At 35.4% G+C, this 24397-nt stretch overlaps 1 protein-coding gene across 1 annotated transcript in view; it reads right to left on the bottom strand.

Annotated features, from left to right (window-relative positions):
- Positions 1–239: 239 nt before the first annotated feature.
- Positions 240–24397, bottom strand: part of Snmp2 (Sensory neuron membrane protein 2) — a 70610-nt gene continuing 46452 nt past the window's right edge. Inside the window, exons 7-9 of the mRNA XM_076134500.1 lie at positions 7183–7301; positions 3076–3201; positions 240–501 (exon numbers count right to left, since the gene is read on the bottom strand). Coding sequence (XP_075990615.1) covers positions 256–501; positions 3076–3201; positions 7183–7301 — 491 coding nt within the window. The 3' untranslated portion in view covers positions 240–255. The remainder of the gene's footprint in view (positions 502–3075; positions 3202–7182; positions 7302–24397) is intronic.

The raw sequence follows: 24397 nt of genomic DNA, 5'->3' as shown, positions 1-24397 counted from the left end.
TTACTGTTAGATACACAACTAACTGCTCCACAGGGCCAGTGAGACCTTCTGGGTAACATCAAACATTTTGCCATTTGGAAAATATGTATTTGTATACTAATTATAGTCTTAAGCTTACACAAGTCTCTAGAACCTACTAACACTTATAATAAAGCAGTAGAAATGTTGTAATAACACATACTTAGACAGATTTTTCTAAATCTGCCTTAGGTAGGTACTTTATAAATAAAACCAACAAATTAACATAAATTATATTTATTGAGTTCTATCAACACCACCAACTTCAGTTTTGTCCACACTCGCCGGAATGTCCCTATTGCCATTAGTCATGACTGGTTGCGCGGGACTTCTACACTTAGCTCTTATCGTGAACCCGATACCTAACACTAATACAGCGGCAGAAGCTGCTATTAAAACTGGGATAAGTATGTCTATTAGTTCGAGACTTCTCAACAATCTTCCTGCTAGCAGATCCACGAAATCGTCTGGTAGCGCAATAGCCTGAAAAAGAAGAGTTAAAATATTGTATATTATAATATAGGTATTATAATATTATATATAATAATATATATTTTTGTAAGTAGTTATTAACTACTTACAAAAATATAGGAACGTACAGGTAAAAAATCTTGTACGCATCAGAAAAGACCTGCTCTAAGTTAAGCGTGGCTGCTAAGGTACTTAATAGAGAATATCCACCCTTAGTAGACCCCTATTATACTATTACTACCTACTATTATTATAAATGCGAAAGTTTGTATGGCGGAATGAATGGATGTCTTCATATTTTGCGCAAAAGTTACATTATATACATATTGAATAGTTTATAGCCTAGATTAACGATAAAGCTTTCTACGCGGACTAAGTCGCATGAAGAAGCTAGTCAGTCATGCAAAATTAGTACCGCCAACACATATTACACTGCTGCGTTTTAGTATGGTGAATGCGAAAGGCGCTTGACTTTATTTACGCTAAGAAACACTTTCAATAGAGGATAACTACAAAACACGATAACATTACAGCATTAGCAGAACGAAAATAGTAAAAGGCTAGGGTGATAAAATTGACCCTCCTCTCCTTAAAAACATGAAAATGATTTATACAACAGAATACGGGAATTAACGCGAACTCGCATTGAACCTTAGAATGCTTGAAACTCACCTGCGGCGTAACGTCAGGCATACTAAAGTAAAATGCTTGTTCACATTATTTCCCGTATTCTATTACATGACTTTAATAATTATAATCAAATGATCACTAGTTTATTCCCAATCTTAACGATTCCAACATTACAAAAGCTATACTGGTTTATTGATTGGAGCCACTATTCATGTCTGTCTCGCAGCTTAATAAAAGATTCAAAGGCACGACTAACACAGTTCTCAAGTTCCCGCAAAGTTTCAAAGTTTTCTGTGGGCGAGTAAGTAGTAGCAACAGGTGGTTGCCAGCGGAGTCACGGACGTGTGATAGTAGGCACGTGGCTGTGAGGCCGGGGATATTAATAATTGATGTTGACTAAACAGCTGAGTCCCTTCAACTGATTTTATCGAATTATTTAAGCTAACAGTTATTTTGTTATTTTGAAAAAGACAACTCCCGCACTCCGAATTGCTCTTGCGTCGCGGGGACTTTTACAAACCTACAAACAACGGACACAAAGTACTTTCAGACCTGAAACAATAACTTGTGGATAGTACAAATATAAATTGTTCCAAGTAGGAATCGAACTCACGACCTCCCGGCACAATGGTAGCGGCGTGGCGACCTAAACCACTGGGCCACGGAGACATTAGGTAACATTTTTTTTTATACCTATGATCTATTTCTGCTTTTTGCATAGGTATACTTAATAATAACTTATGTCTTGTTGAGTTCGGCTTTAAAAAGATAAAATTAATAATAAATAGCTAGTATTAAGACTTTGTTTCATGTGTACAAGTGTGTGCACAGTACACTGGTACTCTCTCTATTCCTTCTTCAGTCCGGTGGGACTGAAAACCAACATCATCAGTGACACCAACATCATCACTATTGTCTACTTCAAGGCTTATACACAATTCCCCCGTTTTTGTAACATTTTTTACTGGTACTCTGCTCCTATTGATCGTAGCGTGATGATATTATATAGCCTAAAGCCTTCCTCGATAAATGGACTATCTAACACTGAAAGAATTTTTCAAATCGGACCAATAGTTCCTGAGATTAGCGCGTTCAAACAAACAAACAAACAAACAAATCTTCAGCTTTATAATATTAGTATAGATATATGGAAAAATAATGTTTAAAACATAATTGCAAACTCCATAACATGTTTGGTTGATAATATGAGCGCCTTATAAAAGCCCGTAAGCAATAACATCCGCGAGCGCGCATAGTCATTGACGATATAAGATTAGCTTGTTATAAAAATAATATACTTAGTGCATTAATATTACGTTTCTAAGGCTTGCGGGGTTTATGAATGTTTGCTTTTCATGTGAAACTTGTTTTTATGTACCTAATATGTAGTTAGTGACACGTCATAAACGTAATCCAACTAATATTTAGCAGGTCTTATTACAATGTGGCATTTGCAAATAGTACATTTTTCGACAGATTCAAATAAAGACATTTTCATGTACTTATTGAACACGGGAATCAAAGAAATTACGCATTTTACCTTAAAATTACGATTTTAAGGAAAAATGTTTCCAGATCCTACATTGTAAATAGGAACATCAAGATTTGTGTGGTGGGGTTAAGTACATGGATCTGAATGTGGCTGTAGTTTTCAGAACTTATATATGGGCTTTGAGACTAAAGTAGGTACCTAGTAAAGTATTCATAGCAGTTGTGTGGTTACAGTAGTAAGGGTGCTGATAAAATTTTTGATCATTGGATCGTTTGATCATGTGAGTAGTACCTTATTAGAAAGCAGCAAAATAGTAAGATTGCTGTTTTTTGATTCTATACGACTCATACCTATGCAAGTTGTCAAACATAAAAATGTAAACGTACCTTTTAGACCTCCCCGAAAAAACTTAACGTAATTATCTGATTTGATCTATTTGAGAAGGATAAAAGTATAGAACTGACCTCTTCAACCCAAATGAAAGGCACAAGTGCGGTGTGAAGGTTGGACGTGGCTGGTATACCGGAGACAGGGCGCATGAAGATGTTGAACTGCGCTCTCTTTGCGCCCCTGACAGGCGTTCCCGTGTTCTGAAAAGTAATAGAGAATATAAATTAGATTTGAACTGTACTCTTCTTTTAATTCCAAAGTTCAATCATGATGAAAAAAACTTGGAAGACAGTAAGAAGTTACTGTCTTCCAAGTTTTTTTCATCATTATTTGCTTATTTGTTATTTAAACGCTGGGTATCGTTTCGATTTCCACACGCAACAATTATTACTAGTCTTTAAACAGTAATTATAATTTGTCGTTATTTGTCTACATATATGTCGAATTCCGGCGAAAAAATATTCATTTCTGATATCACAGACTTATTTTAAACTCTCGCATCTTGTACATATAATATAATGCAACGAGTCTTAAACGCGATTGAAAATTAAAGGTCAGGACCTTATTTAGAGTACCTTATTTGTTTACCCGACGTTTCAATCGAACTCAAAGACCGTGGTCACGGGCTGACGTCTAAAATAACATGTAATATTAAAATATCAGCTACAAAACTAAACACGAAATTAATTTTGTAACTTCGACACATTCGAGCGAGTTATAATGAAAGTGGTATTTGCGAATCAAATGCAAGGTAAAACATGCACAAAGTTGTATAAAGTTGCTAGCACGTTTAAAAGCGTGTACCGTTTCAGTTTCATATGTCAAAATGCACAGGACTACGAACTGCGCATATGAATAAAGTTAAATTGTAGCTTATTTGTAGGACGCCAATATTGTTCCAGGAATGTGTTTGAAATATGAGTTTTAGACATGTCCGGGAAGTGCTTTTTGGTACGAAGTTAGGTAATGAATATCTAGATAGAAATTTAAATCTGTATGGTTTCGACAAAGCGTTTCATGACCCTACGACCTACATACAATTTATTCGCAAAGAACGGCATCAGGAGTGCTTTTGTGAGTTTAATTCTCAAGCAGAACTAACGTTTAAATATGATTCACACATAGGTTTGCGTATCCGCTTACACGTATTTATTTGCAAAGTCCCTCTATATTCATTCTCATAGCACACGGTGTAATTAAAATAATCTTAAAAGACTGGGATCGTAGTGAGTAGCGACCTTTGGTCTCTGCCCATTCTTATGGGAAAATAGCGTGAATGGTTACTCAATATACTTACAAAGAAAATGTAGTAAACATAACATATTTTGTATTGCGCATGTGTTCTAAAACCATGGGCGAACCAAATCCTAGGACTTAGTTAAACTTCAAAGAACTTAAAAATAAAATTGTGCATCGTTGTGTTCAGTGCAAGTTAGGTTCAGTTGAAGTCCGATCTGAAGGCTTCACTTTTAACAATAGATTTCATCCTTTAGAAGGATTACGGCTGGATGCACAGCCTTCAGTTAGATAAGTACCTAGAGCTCAACTCTCGAAGATGAACAAATCTTGTAAACAGAGTTAGATACATAAAAATATACTTTGTACTCACTCATCTTATCATATTATTATTACCCGACAAATACACCATAGAAATCATATATTTTAATTATTTTGCAACAGAAGGTTTTGAAGAACAACTCCTAAATTAGAATTTTCTTATCCGCACATCCTTTAATCGCTAAGTTAGTAAACGTCCGTTCTAGGGTAGGATATAATAATATTATGTAGTGTGAATCTAATCATAAATAAGCAACAGAAGCAGAGATATTTATTATGTATTTGGCATGTATCTTTCTGCGATTACCTTCCAACCGAACTGACAGAGATTTTATTGAATTTATATTTTGTTAAATATTTGAATTATTCTGAGCAAGCTTCAGATCTTTAATCGTTTCTAAGAAAAAGTGTTTGATAAAATTCTCCAGTGAGAAACGGCTACGTAGTACCTGCCTGTTTATTTTTATATCTTAGTAAAATACTTTTAAGATAAGATATTCATGGCTATAAAATTCTTAGTCGAAAATAGGTAAAGTGCTTGTCAAGAAAATCTGTAGTCTAGTAGTTTTATTATATATCGGAATTTCCAGTCAAGTGATTTTGTGTGAGCTGGCATTGTCTATCTCAGAGGTATAGTCACGTACGGTGTAAAGCTCTGACATTTATAGGATGAACCTATCGGAAGACTTCGAAGCTGGGGGCGCACTAAGCCGAGGTCACAAAATAAATCTTATGGTAACATTTATATGGGACAGAATAATTTGAACTGCATTATAGGGACTCTTATGTAAAAACTTTGAGTTATTAACATATTTATTATGTAACACGCATTGTAAATGTTCTTATATCATGAGGCATAGGTACTTTAGTAGAGGTATAAGTAAAGATGAAGCATGATCTGAATAGTTTTAGGTTTTATAAAAATCTCGTTGGTCATTTCAGTTTTAAAAATCTGGATGGTAACACGCTGCTAAGATATTTTGGCCCGGATAAATCAGGCATTAATCAGTCGATATTCCATAATTTTATTATTGCACGAATTATTTTAAAGGATAATACAAAGTACAGTAACTGCTATTATATACAGAGAATACTTATTTATAAACACATCGATGGAGATGTGTGCAATAAAACTGTGCTCATAAAACAAAAACAAATATATTCTTCATTTACACATGTGCATGTGTATCCTTGGCCTAGAGACCTGAAAAACGATGCAGCGGGCACATAGTTACAGGTACGTATCTGTTATATGACATACGGGTAGTGTCGGTAGACATGACGACCGTATCGATCTCTCCGAGAGCACTATATCAATCGCCAGCTCGTCACAACTCAACACAACTTAAGATTGAAGATGCCGGTGCATTCCACAAGATTTCTCGATAAATCATTTTCTGTAGAAGCTGTGCGATTGTGGAATGCACTACCAGTATCTATACGACGCGCTCAATCCCTGCCCATCTTTAAAAAACTTGTCAAGGAACACTACCTATCGCTACACAACTAACTATTTATTTAATGTATATATGTATTTGGTATGTATTTTTAATATTATTTATGTATCTTTTATATATTTATATATATATTCCACTTTTATATATATGTAATTATTTACGTTTAATTAATATATTTTCCTAACACTCTTATGAACTGCCCTCTCTCATTTCATTCCCATTAATCTCTCCATCCAATGGTTGCCTGGAAGAGATTGCCACTGTGCGATAAGGCCGCCAATTGTACTACCATCTTAATTTTATTTTGTTTTTATTTTTATCCATGTCTATTCTTTTTCTTGTATCTTCTTTTTTTATTTTATTTATACAAGTACAATAAAGAGTATTACATTCATTTCATTCATTCATTCATTTCATTCATTCACAATTTTAGGCCTCGAGTAATTAAGGTGTCAGCTCTTCAATGTAACAAATATCAAACAGGCTCACAGACATACCTAGTGATTCGTTCCGCGTCTCTCAGCGACGGGTTTACAAGTTTCGAGGTCATTACAAACATTTGTAGCTAAACAACACGCAATGTCACTATCACTTACTACTACTACTCACAATATTGCTTTAAACCTTCCAATTATGCATCCAGTCTCCAGAGCCAAGTTTATAGAAAGAAAATCTTATGTAAATCGTTCCTCGTGGGCTTATGTTCGTGATCTAATAGTTATCTAGGCTAACGCTGAACCTGCGTATCGTAACAATGCGCTTTGACATGTATAAATAATGCATATTGCTACCCCATAACCTCGTTGCATCCCCCAAGATCGCGTGCAGTGAATTATTACTAACACGAACTGGCGCTTAAGGGACATGACATTCTGCGGAAAAGTTAAATGGAAAACACGACCCGTGTAAAATTTTAAACATATACCTAAAATTGCAACAAACATTAACTTAAACTACGAATGTTTGTTTTCTTCGTTAAGTACTTCAAACTACATATTTTTGTCCCAGCCTTTGTTGGTAGAAAGAATCCTTATACTTTCATAGTACTTATTGTGAAAGTTTCCCTGGCGCCCAAGTTTCTCGCCTTCACTGTCGGCCGAGAGTAGTTGCGAGGCTTAAAATATCTGACATGACGTTAAGACGTAAATGTATTTATTCGCTTCTTACCGGTTCTAGTTCTATGAAGATTTTGTGGTCTTCCTCCACTGGTTCCATTCCGATGACACCGTCCCGGTATCGTTCATCGGCGAAGAGGAAGTGCGGATATGTCATTACCAGGAAAGCACCTAGAAGAAGAAGTTAAGTGCTGTCAGACACGGCTAGTAGGTCACTGAGTACTTATGTTATATTTCGGGACCAAGTAAAAGTCTTGAACTTTGTATCTTTCAACACATTTGTTACCTGCAGTATAGATATTTTTTACAAGAGTCAGTAAAATATTTGATACTTCAATAAAGATATCATAGTAGATTATTCTAAGGCTATTAGCAGTTATACTATTTTAACATCACACAACGTAGAAACATCTATTTCTTGAAAACTACTCCATCTCATTTGATTTTAACGACGCTTTGCGCTAAAAGTACACCGAGTTTACATTCGGCACCAAAGGCTTGTGTAAAAATAACACTATCGGCTTCGTAAAATACTTTTTCTAAATATTCCGTGGTGTTCTATTCGACACAATTAGTCTCACATAACTATGTTAGCTCACATCCGGGGAGCAGGCTCCTAGTGATAATTACTAACAAGTATATTCCCCTCAATATTCAATATCCTTTTGAGGGCCTTCACGTGCACACACTACTTCCGTTTTATGGAAACGAGATGAAAATAGATTATAATGAGGAGCGAAAATAATAACGGTATTTTCCGCTTCTTTGAGAAAATGTTGTCGTTATGGGCTTGCTATTTATTGATGTGATAATGATTAGCAGAGATGACATGAGGTTTGTTGGTAGGCTTGAAACTGAGTAACAGCCGCAGAAACAGGGTGGTGACGAGAGGCCTAATTTACCACTTTTCAATCGCTATATTTTCGAAACACGAAGTGGATATTAATTTTGAGAAATTACTTTTATATAAATTCCTACAAAAGAAAAAAGGTTGACTTTGCGTTGAGAGGTGCAGTTAGATTGGTAACAGTAAATATTTATTTTCTTTTGAAGTTTGTTGCATCACTGAAAAAATATGTGTTTACCGTCGTTGTTACTAACTGGTACACAAATTACCAATGCCCAATTTTATGCAAATGACATTACATAACAGTGAACTTTACCTTACCATCGTACATCGTAATATAACGTTTAAAGAATAGTTCCGTATGGCATAAAATATGTTGAAGAATCAACTCATTTTGAGTTTTTTAAGCCCGGTTTCCACTGCGAGCGGAACGCACCTTTTAATGAAATGAAACTCGCACGGGCAAACTGTATACTTGTATATTTGTAATTCCAAAGTATGCAGTTAGTGCTTGCGAGTTTAACAAAGTCATTAATATGTCAGTTCCGCTTGCGGTGGAAACCGGCCTTTATGCTTTAACAAAATTGTGACGAGCGAGGAACAACTATGAGTGTAGATATGTAAAATGATGACGATCCTCGATTCGATGTATTGAGATACTGTTATAGCATGGTGTCCTTTGCATTAAATTAATCGTCGGTAATAAGTAAGCACCAGTCGTAGATTATACTTCCTACCTGACTACTTATACTCGTTATAAATGTTGTTTTTCTTTATAATTATGAATATTTTCCTCTAAACCGTTACAATGTGGTGCTAATATCATGCTTACCTATTAATAGAGACAGGGTTATATAAATGAAATTCTAATTAGTTGGACAGATAATAAATACATTAAGACACGAGTATTTTCTTTTTCAAATGACGAGTTCTATCAGTATCAGAATATTTTTCAATAGTAGCCCGGAGGTTTGTGATGGTCCCGGTAAATGGTAATAGGCTCGTCCCCTATTACATGAGACTGAGATGTAAATCGCGAAACGTAGGTGTTCTTTCAAAATACCTCTGCATACACCTTCGAGTATAATAGGCGTGATGTTATTATATATTAAGTATGTAAAATATGGCTTTAAATATCGCAGAAACATTGTAGTAAGCAAGGATAAAAATAAATTTTGGAATTTCGGGAAGTTAATCAGATGTCCTAATAAATACATACATATTATTATCCTGACATGTAGTCACGAATTGAATGAATAAAATGAAATAATTATTACTAAATATAGCTTATATACCTTAGCCGGTGGACTCAAGACAGATGTTTAATTGATTAATATACATATAAAAATATAAAAAATATACACTGAGTCGAAATTATATGATTCAAAAATATCCAGTGGCAATAAATACGTATGTTTATAAAACTATGATGACTTCAAACATTAATGTTGCTTTAAAAACATATTTCAAGTAGTTCCCACGAACATTTCCGGATTCTCAGCCGTTCATACTGTGGTTAACCTCTCTAATTAATCCGATGTATGTTTATACTAGCAAATAAATATATTTATTTTATTATTGAATTCCTCTGTGCCGCAGTTAGTAGTGTGTATCCGACTGCTGATCTTGAGGTCCTGGGTACGATTAACGGATCGGGCATAGTACCTACTATTGATCCTATAATAATAAACGGACCGAGTTACTCGCTCCAGAGCGAGGAATAAATAAATAAATATTATTGGACAACTCACACACGGTCATTTGATTCCAAACTAAGCAGAGCTTGTACTATGGTAGCCAAATAACTGATAAACAAACTTATATACTTCTAAATATATACTTATATAGATAAATTGACAACCAGGCTCAGAACAAATACTCGTGCTCATCACACAAAGATTTTTCCCGGGTGGGATTCGAACCCACAACACGCGGCGCTATGGTTGTTGCGGCGAGGTGACCGCTTAAAGCACTGCGCCAAACGTGCAGTTGAATCTCCTGACATTTCGCGCCGTGCATTTCTTTTTCTATATCAGACAATTATTATTTTGAGGATATGATTAAAAAAAACTTAGTGAGCTAGATCTTAGAACGGTTCTTCGTCTAATCCACTAGTTAGACCACTAATCATGTTATGTATTACAGGATAATTTTCATCAATCATTTTGGAAATTATTTATCATATCACCGTTTTAATGACCTCAATGAATCTTAATGGCTTTTTTTAATGACAGTGTTTAACACAACCTGATTTTGACCAGTTTGTTGGTTGGAAATTAGAAATTGCATTTTTGAAAATGATATCTTTGCGATCTCTTATATTATACATCGTGTCAGCCTACTTTTATAGACTACATCATGTAAAAACTTACGGCATAATATAATAGAAAATGTTTCTGTAACTAATGGGTGGTTTTTCTGTTTCCGAATGGCAAGCTTATCAGGTGGTTGAATTTCAACAGCCTTTTTCGTATGTTTACTCTCACGGTGTCTATAAGACAGGTTATTCGACATTTAACCATACGCCCCGAAACTCACCCCTAACCTTTTACTTTAATTAGTCATATTCGTAAGTTGTAAAACAATAATAGATACGGAGATACTTTGATAAATTCTCGAATGAAAACAAACCATAGGAAGAATTTACATATAATTTTCCCTGAGCGTAATACTATATTTGCGTAAAACTAGGTTTTCCCAACCCGTCCTTGGCCAGCGCGGTGTACTCAAGGGCTAATCTATTTCTAATTCCAGAAGGACAGCCCAGCGGTGGGATAGCAATCACTTCAATTTATTTACAGTTTGTTTTGCAATACATCTGCCTCGCTTGCTTACGAAATCGACTGAGTTACAGATTTACTTAGGTTCTACAATTCTTAGATGAAGAAAACTTTATTGAATCATTTAAGTTCTAATACATTAAATGTTGAATTACAAGATCCAAATAAACCAAGTCGCGTATCATTGTAATTATCTGGAAATCGTCCATGTCGTTGTCGACTGAAAACGTAGCCCGGCCTAACAGCCGGCGGCATTGTCTCGTGAAGAAAAATAATTGTATTCGAGTAAACAAGGATTTTATTTTCGCTTCCAATGCACTGCTATGAAGCATACTCACGGGTCGATACCTACCTCGCTAATTACCTTACGTAATTAATCCTGGCCGAGGTAAAATAAATAGAAAATGAGCGTAGATTTTTCCAATTATCCTTTAATCGGATGAATGATGAAGATATTTATAAAGAAGAACAGAAAAAGCGTCGGCCTTCCAGCACAATGCAATTTCGTTTAATAAACTGATTCCGAGAGTTATGCTAGTTTCACTAGAATGAACTCTCATTTTAGAATACTGGGAATGAATATAGATAGAACGAAAAACTTTTATTGACATTGTTCTCGTTTTAGTAGTAAAATATTATACAGCAAGCGAATTAAATTCCTTCGAACTGTAAAATAAAACTTTTGCGTTGCATGTTTATTATATAACAGTTAAAATTCGCGTTAATTCCCGTATTCTATTAAGTAAAATAAAACTAACAACCGCTTCTCAGAATAAGGACTTCTTTTTGTGATAAGCACACATTTCGTGGCATAGATTTTCACGCCAACTGCAATTAGTGTTTATACGAACAAAGCGCACAAAAGACGTAGCTTTTGACCGCCTTTACAGCGAAACACAAGGAAGAAATTGCGCTAACTGGATAAACTAACTATAATGGACAATTTTAAGCTGATTCTAGCAATCAAAGTACTTGATCTAGGTTAAATCGTTCAACAAAGATTCCCGGTAATAGACTTTATCCACAAGAAAATAGGGTAAACGATGAGAGAAAGACTTAATAAATTAAATAATATTAAGAGAAGGGAAGCTAATAAGAGTATCGTTCGTGAGAGAGGCTTAATCGTGTAGATGGATTGATACGTGGACCACTTAGCGCAACTCTCTTGTGTTTCTACTGGAAAATGCAGCCTTCGATGGACAATGAACGTAAATGCTCTCGATACAATTAAACTAATTGCACTCACACCAGATAAAAGGGGCCGGGGGATGTTATTAATCCTATTATGCAATTAATTGTAAAATTTATAAAATATCCGACCATGATACTGAGCGTTTAATTTGATGGAGTAATTGAGTTATCGGCAGAGTGTATGGCGTATTACGTGTTATTAAACTACTTTCAAGCTTTTTGCATTATGGATATTTTAAAATGCTGTGCGTAAAATAACCAATAACAAGATCATTGCTTTTTACTGGACTGCCTCCGTGGCCTAGTGGTTGGTTTGATTCCCACTCGAGACAATTATTTGTGTGATCCACAAATAATTGCTTCGGGTCTGGTTGTACTTTGTGTCGGTTGTTTGAATGTTTGTAAAAGTTCTCGCGACACCAGAGCAATTATTAGTGAGGGAGTTGTTTTTTTTTAATATATAAAAAATACGTAACTTTTTATTATTACGAAATATTACAGTAAAACCCTGACATTTTGACGATTCAAGTACATAATAATATATTCTACACTGTAACTAAAACCTCTAGTGTTATTTTAGGTAACAGACCGAAAGCATAACCTTTTAACACAGTATTTTAAAAGCCTGAAACAGTTTCGGTATTTCTTGAAAGTTCAGTACACATGTACGCGATTTACTCCCACTCATCGCTCGGAAAATTTAGGTCACATTTAGCAAGCGGGAACTATTCACAAAACGGAGAGAAAATCTAATGCATCACTTGAACAAAATATATGTGCTTTAAATCCTCCGAATCTAAGTATTTAAGTAAGAAGAAGGATTTTATAGTAAATAATAATATGTTCTGATACAAAAATGTATTTTTTACATATCGCTCCTTCAATGCAAAAGGGCCACAACTCAAAAAAAAATGAAAATCGTTTTATTGCAAAAATGACACCTGAACCGACTATATTTTATAGTAAAAAAAAACCCCCATCATTTTTGCTTATATTATGGCTGCACTGACTTACTGCCCTTTTTGCATTAGCTCACTTTGACAGGTAATGTCAGTACAAAACAGCCACTTTGCGAGTTGCGCCCGGAGATTCAACGCAAATGCTCGTCAGTTGCATGAAAAAGTGCCACAATCCAAAATATGTCTGTGTTGGGTGCAAAATTTCAAGTTAATGTGATTATATTTTACAATACAAAACTGCCATATTTTGGATAACGTCCTTTTTGCATTCTAACTATAGTATTTGTTACCATATTTTGTAATACAAAAGTGCCATATTTCTGAAAACGACCGTTTTGCATTCAAACACTAGTATTTGTTATTATATTTTGTAATATAACAGTAGCATATTTTGAAATACGTCCCTTTTGCATTAAATTATTGTGGAATAAATAATCATTTTTAGCGTGCTAGAATGGGAAGGCCAGAAATATGACCGTTTGGTATGATAATAATTTTAGTTTTCGTTACAATTTTAAAAATAAAATAATACATTTTGATGCAGGCAAAGTAAAGAGGCACCCTTTCCTTTCAAATTCCTCTTTCAGGGGCAAGATCCGACCAGTCCTTTTCAAATGCGTCTAGGTCATCCCGCCATCTCCATTTAAGTCTCCCGCGTCTGCTATGACCATCTTCTGGCATCCAGTTGGCAGATATGCGGGTCCACCCTTCCGAATGCATATGGATAACTAGCTGACCCGCGCAACTTCGCTTACGTCACGTAAGAGTCATATTTTCCCCGTTCTTGTAACATTTTTTACTGGTACTCTGCTCCTATTGGTCGTAGCGTGATGATATATAGCCTATAGCCTTCCTCGATAAATGGGCTATCTAACACTGAAAGAATTTCAAATCGGACCAGTAGTTTCTGAGATTAGCGCGTTCAAACAAACAAACTCTTCAGCTTTATAATATTAGTATGGATGTGGCCGGCTCAGTTCCATTTCAGCCAGGCGGTCTTCTTCCTTACATCGGCTATGCGAGTTTGGGAGCGCAGTATAGAATTTCGGACGTGATCTGTTCTTTTGATGCATAATATACTATGCTCCATCGCTCTCTGGCTCTTTCTGGTTTTCCGTAAGGGACCATGTTTGGGCAGTATAGGTAAGGACGGGTAGTAGGTATAAACATGTCGACGAGCTTTTGCTTCAGTGACAGTGGAAGGTTACCCTTCATTAGCTCTTTCCTGGACCAGGATCTCTTTAAGGCACTTGTGACACGTTTGTCCAACTCTTTGTCCCGTCGGTTGTTAAAAGAGGTTATCTGGCCCTAGCAAGTGTACTCGTCGACATAGTCTATGACGTGTCAGCCTACCTCGACCCTACGTTTTGTGTTGGTCATAACCTGGGTTTTTGTACGGTTCTTACTCAGACCAATCTGAAGGTTTGCCGTGCTCAGATCTTTGAGCATTGATTCGAGTTCCGATGCCGAGAAAGAGAAGAGGACTATGTCATCTACAAAACAATGGTTTGTTAACTGTTTACCACTTACAACTATGCTTTTGATTGCCATAACACCGCCAGGCTCCTGAAAATTTCTCTGAGGGTGCTGGTAAATAATTTGGGAGATAGCGGGTCTCCCTGTTTCACGCTTGGAATGATATTGTTGTCTATTGCTTTGATGAGTTTGATGTATGAAGGTTCGATTCTACATAGTATCTTTAAGTAGGACTTGGATGGAGTGATGATTCCATGGCGGAATGAGTAATGCTGTCAAAAGCTTTGGAATAATCCACGAATGCTAAATATAAAGGTTTATAAAACTCAAAAACCTTTTCTATTATCTTATTTCTTTAATACTCCTGCTGCACTCAGTCTACCGTCACGTTACCCATTGATTGATGATGATGATTGATGTTTAATTTTACTAAATAATGAAAGTTACGCACAAAGTTGATCTCAATAATTTAACTTACTTAATAAAAAGTTAAGATTTTTTCATTTAGATTGTTTAATACAATGTTTTCCTGGTCTATTCAGTTATGGTTTTACTTAGTAATTATTATTACACTTTTTGATACGGTTTTTTTACCAAAAAAGTACAATTAACCATTTTTATTTGTAAAACTGTGTTTAATTTTTGACATATTTCTCATAATATTGGTTCAAATTTTGAATGCAAAAGGGACTTATATGCTTTTTTCTCTTAATAGGTAACAGCTATTACAAAGTTTATTTTGTAGAAAGATAGAGCTAAAAAATACGCATCTAATGATATATTAACATCTTATATTTAATAAATAAATATATGAAATGTTATAAAAAAACAGTTTCAAAAATTTGTTTTGGCTCTCCTGTAAAATTTATAGTTTTCTATTTGTGGCCCTTTTGTATTCAAGGAGCGATATATGGGAAAACTGTTTCCTCTGTAATGAAAGGTATATTGTCTATTGTACTTCCAGAGTCAGAGATAATTGTAGATTTTCAGATTTATAAACATTTTTATCGATTAATTATTTTGTAAGCTTACTTTAGCTACATAATAATATTAACTTCAAAGTAAGTTAACAGTCACTGCTTATTGTTTGTTGACCAATAGCAATAAATAATAATATTTATACTTACCTACAAAAAACTGCGATTTAAAATGTGAAAGCGCATCTCTTCTTGACATATAAGAAGCTTATTGTTTCCTAAAGAGTACATAAATAAATCATAAAACATAACATACTATCAATAAATATGTGTACATAAAATATGTAGTACATTAAGCACATCGACGAAGAATGTTATAATAAGCTAATATTATTTATCTATATCTATATTTATAAAAATGAATTCCTGTTCGTTAGTCTCGCTAAAACTCGAGAACGGCTGGACCGATTTGGCTAATTTTGGTCTTGAATTATTTGTGGAAGTCTAGAGAAAGTGTAAAAGGTGAATTTGAAAATGCGCGGTATAAAGTAAAAACAAGAAAGCGTGAGCGGAGCTGCGCGGTTCAGCTAGTCTATCTATATAAAACTCAAAGCTGGCTGACTGACTGACTTACATAGTGATCTATCAATCCAAACCACTGGACGAATCGGTCTAAAATTTGGCATGCATCTACCTGCATGACATCTACATGTTATGACGTAGGCATCCCTTTAGAAAGGATTTTGATAAATTCCACACCTAAATAGGGGGTGAAAGATGGTATAAATCTTTTTATATTTTCATTTAATTGAACTGAAATTAACCTAGATTCACACATAGACTCTTTACTAAGGAAAACCTTTTCTGGCGGACGAAGTCGCGGGCAGAAGCTAGTTTAATTATGAAGAAAATAATTTATCGACAACTTGAACCTTCTTATTACCACGAGATGTTATTAGTGACCTAATCAAGATCTGGTTTGAATCGAGAACCACGGAAACACTACATTCATTCGTAGAAAATCTGCCAAGTCATTTACCATAATAATATGTTGTATTAAATCATTTGTTTCAACCGAGATAATGATGTCATCTGTCTTAACATCTAATAACTGTTTACCTACTATTTTGGAAACTGAGTTTACCAGGTCAAAAGAGATTGTCATTTTAGATTAATTTTTGTCCTAAGTCAATAAATAACACTTAAAGTACGACATCATTAGTTTCGGTGGGTAAAAGCAAAACTTGTGTATCAAGAACCTTCTGAAATATATGATTATTAATCAATATATAATATATAACATTCTCGCGTCACAGTTTTCGTTGCCATACTCCTCCGAAACGGCTTGACCGATCCTCATGAAATTTTGTGAGCATATTGAGTAGGTCTGAGAATCGGCCAGCATCTATTTTTCATCCCCCTAAGTGACACTATTTTTTTTCCTTTAATATATATGGCAAAACAACGTTTGCCGGGTTAGCTAGTAATTATATAAAACTCTTCCGTTTCTGAGTGACTGTTGGGCAATACAGCTGAAACTACTGAACGTAGAAAGTTAAAATTTGGTATGAAGATTCCTTAGGAAGTGTAGAGGAGCACTAAGTGCAATGCAATTTAGGGAAATTCCCCATCCCAAAGGAGGTAAAATTCCACGCGAGCATAGCCGCGGACGGCAAGATAGTTCTAGATATACTGAGTGATGACGTCATCCGTAGGCAGCGCACTGGATAAGGTAGCTCCTGCTACCACACTCGTGGAAGACATGGTTGCGATTGTCATGAAGAATATTTATATGAATAAACTACTATTTATTACTTTATAACTCATGCGGCATCGCTCGCGTCTAGTCTAGGTAATGTAAAAATATTTTTAGGAATAAAAAAGCATTGATTGGCAGTGGTAGTCGAGTGGGTTAAGTTATCAGTTGCCATGCAAGTGGTTGACGGTTCTAACCCAAGTTAACATACAAATGACTTCCAAAGTGCTACGAATATTTTAAATATTTTATTATCACTTGCTCTAACGATGAACGAAAACACAATTCTTGAAAGCATACAAAGTCTTCAATCCATATTTGGCCCGCATGGTGTAATCGCTCCCTTGTCCGGTAGGGGACCTTAACCAGCAGTGAGATAGTAAAGGTTTAAAAAAAAATGATTAAAGCCTTCGTACATTTTGTTTTAAATCAGTTCTGTAGATTAGCATAACACAAACGTTTTCATTAATTAAAATATTATCATAGACTTTTATCCTTAGTGCCCAATCCACATTTGTCCAACGTGGTAGAATCATTGACTAGCCCCTCATCCATTTAGAAGGACATCCTTGCCTCGCGGTGGGCTGCATATCCGCTGATTGTTAAATGTCCCCACAACACAAGAGTTATTTTGTTCTCAGAACATTCAAGTTATTTCTACACTATCGATTAGATTTTTTTTATCAGATCCCATTATTATCTATCTATGTGCTAGAGACCTATCACGCAATCACAAGTATATGTCTTGTGAATATCAAATAGAATCTATAAAAATAGAAACCATACATGCACATTTTTCTCCGTTACGCTTTGATTCTATTCAAATGTCAATTGGAATTAAGCGGATACTGATAGCGTGTAGGTTGTATACCAAACTGAAAATAGAATGTAAGTAGGTGACATCTAAAGAAAATTATTACTTAACTTTCGCAGTATTTCCAATTTAGTTTGCAGCGAGAATTTCTTTGAAATTTAAAGGTTAAATAATATTTTACTGAATAACTTTCACAGAAAGAAACCTTACTATTCCTGCGACCAAAGAACTCGTTTCAAGAAATAAGTGATGTATCCACAGAGGTATCAAAGCCATACCTTTTTTTAACCCATTACTGTCCCACTGCAGGCAAAGGTCTCCTCCCAAACGAGGGGGAGGGGTTAGGCCTTGAGTCCACCACGCTGACCAAGTGCGGGTTGGGGTCTTTGCATGCCCTCAATAAATGTATTAAACATATCTTTAAAGCCATACTACTTATTAAAAAAAAATCATCAGTCTTATGAAAGTTAAGGGAATCTGTAGAAACTCGAAACCAGTTTTATTATGACATAAAACATATTTAGTATATTATTTGCGTAAATCTGGAGCAATAAATTCCTACACCACATAGTAAAGACTCAAACATCGCGTCCACACACTTTTGAGCTGAAAGAAATAAATTTATTTGCGATCCCAAAAAGTAGCTTCAATACCTGCTGTAATTGAGTACGAATATACTAACATGTTCGCTGTTGTTATTCTTCCTGCGAATTGATAACATGGTCAAAATTTTATTAAATTTAAATTAACTTTCAGGATTACACAGAAGTTTAGTTTTGATAGATTTGAAAGAATATTTATTAGCGTAAGTGTGTAGTATAAATCAAGTATTACTTTTAATGGTAGGTAATAAGATGAATATCAGGATTGCACAGTCTATGTATTTATGTTATTTTTTTATAACAAATGACTGTCCTTCTGCTGGGCAAGGGTTTCCTTCCGGACGTGGTAGGGCTTAGACTCTACCACGCTGGCCAAGCACGGATTGGGGACTTTAATATAAAATTTTATTTCAAATGCTTTCACTAAAACAGGAAAAACCCACTTTATCGTGTCTCACTGAAATAGCGAAGCTTTCAAGAGCTACCTTTATTTTATTCGACGCACTTGAAATGTGACTGAAAATTCGTTTCATATTTTCTTAGTACTCCGAATAGACTCTAAACCCTAAAGAGGGATTCTATATTTCTACGAAACGTTGAAATATGTATTTTATTTTGGTCCTTTTATAAAACTCGTAGCAGTAATTTTAATGAAATTTTGTTCAACCTACATTCACATTTTGCCTCAATCACAGTAAGTATATTAAATCTTTTATTTCTGTAAAAAATACGTAGAATATTTATTTTGAAATGTATGGCAGACTTAGTACATTAACTTACTCAAACACTGTCATTTGATACCAAAGTAAGCGTACTCATATATCTAGACTTTGAAACCAAGATAAACACCTTGTTACTAATCTACTTATATACAGTCTACATACAAAAAAACTCAGTCAAATACTCGTGCATATCGCATAAGTATAATTCGTAGGACAAGCGGTGATGATGATAGCGGCAGCGGAAAATGAACCACGTTATCATTGCACCATACGTGCAGTCAATTCCCGTGCTGACATTTTAATTTGTTCGGGCTTTTCCAATCGTCTCCATTTCATACAATATTGGCCCGCTTTTTAATGTCACTTCAGAATCTGGGTTGGATAAGTCATCGTGCGCTCGGCTTCGACCAATTAAAACTCGGCTCGTGATATGAAGTTGAACAATTAAATTTAAAATAACTTTGCGACGTATTTAAATACTTTAAGTCACGGCACATTTTTTCAACGACGGTTTATTTTTTTGACTGTAACGCTTTTACAAACTCTTTAAACATTTTATTTATGAAAAATAAACAGTTACACATATATGTTTAAATCATACGTAGGTCTTAAAATGTGGCATTCGTTATTCGTCTTAACGTTAGCCATGACTTATTTATTGTACTTAATACTATTTATCAATAAATTAATTATTATTTTTCCTTAAATACATTTCCGAGGTCGGAAGTAACGACCGGAATGAAAACCGTTTTCTCGAAGGTCTTGTACTTATACTTAAGGTAATTTGGTTCATAAGTATTTGGATATAAAAGAGTAATGTTTTTGAATTGAGAGACAAAAATAGAGCAGTTTATCAAAAATATAACCTGTTTAAAGTATAACTGCGTGTGTATCGCAAAAATTTGGAATATTTAGACTGAAGAGTAGTTTTTAGGCTACTTTCGCATAAAAACTTGCCTATTTCAAACCGGGTCTTATCTTATTTCTGTACAAAATTTCAGTTAAAATTCAGTTCAGTGGTTCAGCCGTGACAGATTAATAGACGGACAATGGACACACAGACCTATGTTACATTAATTGTATTCAGTAGTATTCACTCACTGAATAGTTCGTGGTCAAACTATCGTGGTCATCAGGTGAACCGTGTGTTTATTTGCCACCAGAGTGGTGTAAAAAAGTGAACCAAACCGTCCGAAGACTTCTGACATGACTTAAGCTCTGTAATATAGTAGCGTCACTTGACTATTTGTGTATGACTTTGTATGTATTGACAGCAATCGGGGCAATTAGTTATCTCAATTTTACGGGTTCGAGTTGAAGCCCCAATGCAAATATTTGAAGGAATAACGAAATAGTATTATTATTCGTTGGTTTGACATTTATCTCAGTGACCTTTCAATTAGTCTATAGTTTCAGTGCTGCAACGGCGAGCGGGGGCGTATTTACACCGAGCAGACATTTATTAAGCTTCGTATTAAGTTAAATGCACTGACCCGGTATATGTACATCATTTATGCAGAAATAGTACACGTTACACGTTTTTCTCCTTCCATTATGTTTAAACTAGCTTAATACTTCGACCTCGACCACGTCGTAATGAAAAGATTCCTCGAGGGAAAAAGGATGCTATGTGTTAATCCAGGTTGTAAGCTCTCAATATACCAAACTACATTAATATCCGTCCTGTCGATTTTTCGTGAAAGAGTAACAAACACAATACATACATACATCCATACTAACAAACTTGCGTATTTATAATGTTAGTAGAATATCATAGCTCGCTGTGTTAGCAGTGGGATGTACATATATCTATCTTTCTAGGTATAAACTGAGAGTGGAAACCTCGTATGAATATAGTAAGGTAAACTATACTATCATTATTCTAGAGGTATACTAGCGGCCCGCCGCGTCCGTGTGGATTTTAATTTTCCCGTTTTTACAACATTTTAATTTGTACTCCATTTCTATTGGTCATAGCATTCAACACAAACATACATTTGGAATTAGAAGTAAGGGTTGCGGTATCATTTATTATAACCTCATTTGTAACAACTTAGTCCACGTTAGTCTTTAACGGGCAACGATGTATACAAGTTACTTAGTTTCGGCGCTACGAATATTAGACGGACATCTAGTCGGCGTTGTTTGTATTACAAATCCTATTAGATATTAGATACTAATAGATTGGCCCGAGGCATTATTAAAATTGAACGTATTTCTAGTAAAACTGTATTCAGAAGAATGTTTATAAACTTGTGTTAGATGGTCGCAGAGATCGTTCCGATGAGGTCAGTGTGAAGGTCGCCGTGTGGTCGCGGGTTCACTTCCCGCACTAACGAAATATTTGTCGATATTTAAATAAATATTGGTTTCGGTGCCGTTTGGGTTACTTAGTAATTTGCGACTGACGGGATGCAGGTAGATGGAACCTTTGAATAAAATTGCGGATTTAGTATGTATTAGCAAACCCTTAATCTGGACACTTTATGACTGCTTTTATCAATAAAAGTAACAGACGTTTTTAAATATTCTTTAGGTTTAAGTTACTAAGAAAAATGCAAATACGTAATAATGTCATCACTGCTGGCTTACTTCGAACCCGTTGAGCCATAGCTTTATGCAAGCAAGCAGTAGTTAAAAACGTACGACGTCCTAGGGAGAACACAAAGTATGCGTCAAGTCAGCGGGTAGCCACCAGGGAGGAATAAACCGAACATCGGTAAAGCATACATTTAACGCACTCCGTGGACACGTCACATGGAATCCTTAGCACTTTACATTTTACACACCACCAGTGAATGTGTATCACATTGTCGCGCTACTACAACATTTCAAAATTACATATTTTGCATACGTCAATTCGGTTTCTGTTTTCCAATGAAAATTCCGCGCTGAAAATGTGATTTGAATTTTCATTGGCGTCAGGTATGCTCTAGAATGACACAACTAACACCATGTCTGCCATTCCCATGAGTGTTAGAGAGATGAGTTTATTACCGCATCTAACATTGTTGTGCGTTATACACTAGGCCTAGACAAAGTAAGCCTGGACTCCTGATTACAAAGTAAACAAACAGATCAATAACTATTCCAACTAATTGTTTTGGTAAATCAGCCACGCACTAGTAGTTTACAATCAGCTCTATGTCCTGCCACTTACAGTTTAGTGTTAATCTCTAGTAAGTACATTCACTCAGTTAATTACCCAGATGTGGTGAGACTGTGCGAGCTTATTATTGTGTCCGATGTCAAATGCTCAATATGTTATTAGCGCAAGCTGTAATTGGTAATGCGGGCCGGTCAGCGCTTTGTCTACGTACAGTCACTACAGTACGTACACAACAACCCCTAGTTGCGGTACAACTACATGATGTAACAGTAGCCACTAACCTCCGGCTGTCCTTTGAACGTGCCGCTAGTTTGCTTTACGTTATTACTGCGATGCAAATAATAAAGCGACAAACGTGATTTCAAACTGAAGAGAAGCATTAACTGTTTACATTTTTGTGGAGCTGCATGTTTGTTTTGAAGTGCAAATATTTTCATCAAAGTGCATGAGAATAATTAAATGGGCGCATTTTGTAATTCCGCTTCAGGGGCGTGGGTGAAATGTAAATGTTGACGAAATGATCGGACGTATTGGACGTAGAAAGGTTAATTAGTGCCCGTATGGGCGTGGGCCCCGGCACGGCGAGTTGACATTTGATGACGATGAAGCCTGATTTCAGATGCTTAAACTGATATAGTGCCACGAGACCAACGGACAACGAGCGACTGTGAATAAATTCATATTTTCTACGTTCGTTAAAAATTACAGAGTTTCGCAGGATAGTATAAAAAATAAATAAAATCGGGCACAACAAAAGAGAATATTCAATGTATATTCCGTCCATTTATAAGTCATCGGTAAGTCCCACAGTTGATATGCAGACAGCTTGGGCCGAGTCAAATAAACGTGGGTAATCCGCAGCTTCAGGGCAGACGGCAAGCTTACCGACACTTGGGATACACTCTCAAATATTTATAATTGTGTATTGCATTTTTAAAATAGGTCAACGGATCGAAAATAAGTATAGCATTATGACAAAAGAGATTGCTATTCTGCATAATATAATTAGATCAAATATAATTTAAAGATGTAGTTGCAAACATGTAAAAAACAGACAACTGTTCTGTTTTGGCTCAACATAATCTCTTTGTTACAAACCAGGCTCGTAATGTACAGGCATCTCTACCGTCCCCTTGTTAAAAAAAACATAACGCCAGTTTGCATATAGCTAGTAAGCTACAGCTTATTTAACTCCGATTGAAAGAGGTCGCGTGAGGGTGGGGGACACCGCCGCAGCCGTCGGAAACCGGCAACGAAATTAATTACAATTAAAAAATGTCTACCGCCATCGTGTTTTGCTGCAGTCAAAAGATAAAATTTAAAGGAAAAACTATATTAAATAAGGAGTGAAAGACTGGTTCGTATAAAAACTTGTCTTTTCAGAGGTCGAGGTGAAATTAAAAGTTTGAGTGTTTATAGCATCTGTTGGTTTGTCAACTTTGCTAAAGCGTTTTGTAAGCAGTCATCTGTTACATTGATATTCTTCTCTAGTTCTAGGTCAAAACCTGTACTTATGTATTCGCAGTTTGATTGATCGATTACAATGGTATAATGTGCCTTTCATAAGTTTCTGGGCGTCTCGGAAGTTTATTAAATATGTTTTCAACAAAGTAGTTACACAAGGCTACGTCCCGGCGAAGTCATTCGTATGTTATAACATGGCGATGAGTACGTGAAACGTCCACGCCCTACAATCACAATACACTGGCTACGATTAATCGACAGCGGTTAAATTGATATATTTATGTATTTTCTAGTGGTGACAAAACACCCTCTAAACTTTGCTATTTATTAAAAAAACAATGAACTTTGTACTCCAATATCTTTTTTTTTTAATAAATGTCAATGCTTATTTACCTAAGGTGTATATCTAATATCATCATCTACTAGGTAAACATATGTTGCGGTTTTCGTTTCTTGTTTCATTTGTAATTTCTTGGAAAGACACATGGTATCGGGAGTATTTTATTAGGTGCAGGTGTCCACGATGTTCGCATAATAATTAGAATTTGTGGTCATTTGAATATGCTTTCTGGCTAATTTAAAAATTATGTGACGGTAAAATTTATACACTTTACACACGTGTGGAAGCCG

The sequence above is a fragment of the Anticarsia gemmatalis genome, chromosome Z (assembly GCF_050436995.1).
Source record: "Anticarsia gemmatalis isolate Benzon Research Colony breed Stoneville strain chromosome Z, ilAntGemm2 primary, whole genome shotgun sequence".
Lineage (NCBI taxonomy): Eukaryota > Metazoa > Arthropoda > Insecta > Lepidoptera > Erebidae > Anticarsia > Anticarsia gemmatalis.
This window is presented reverse-complemented; position numbering and strand designations above follow the sequence as displayed.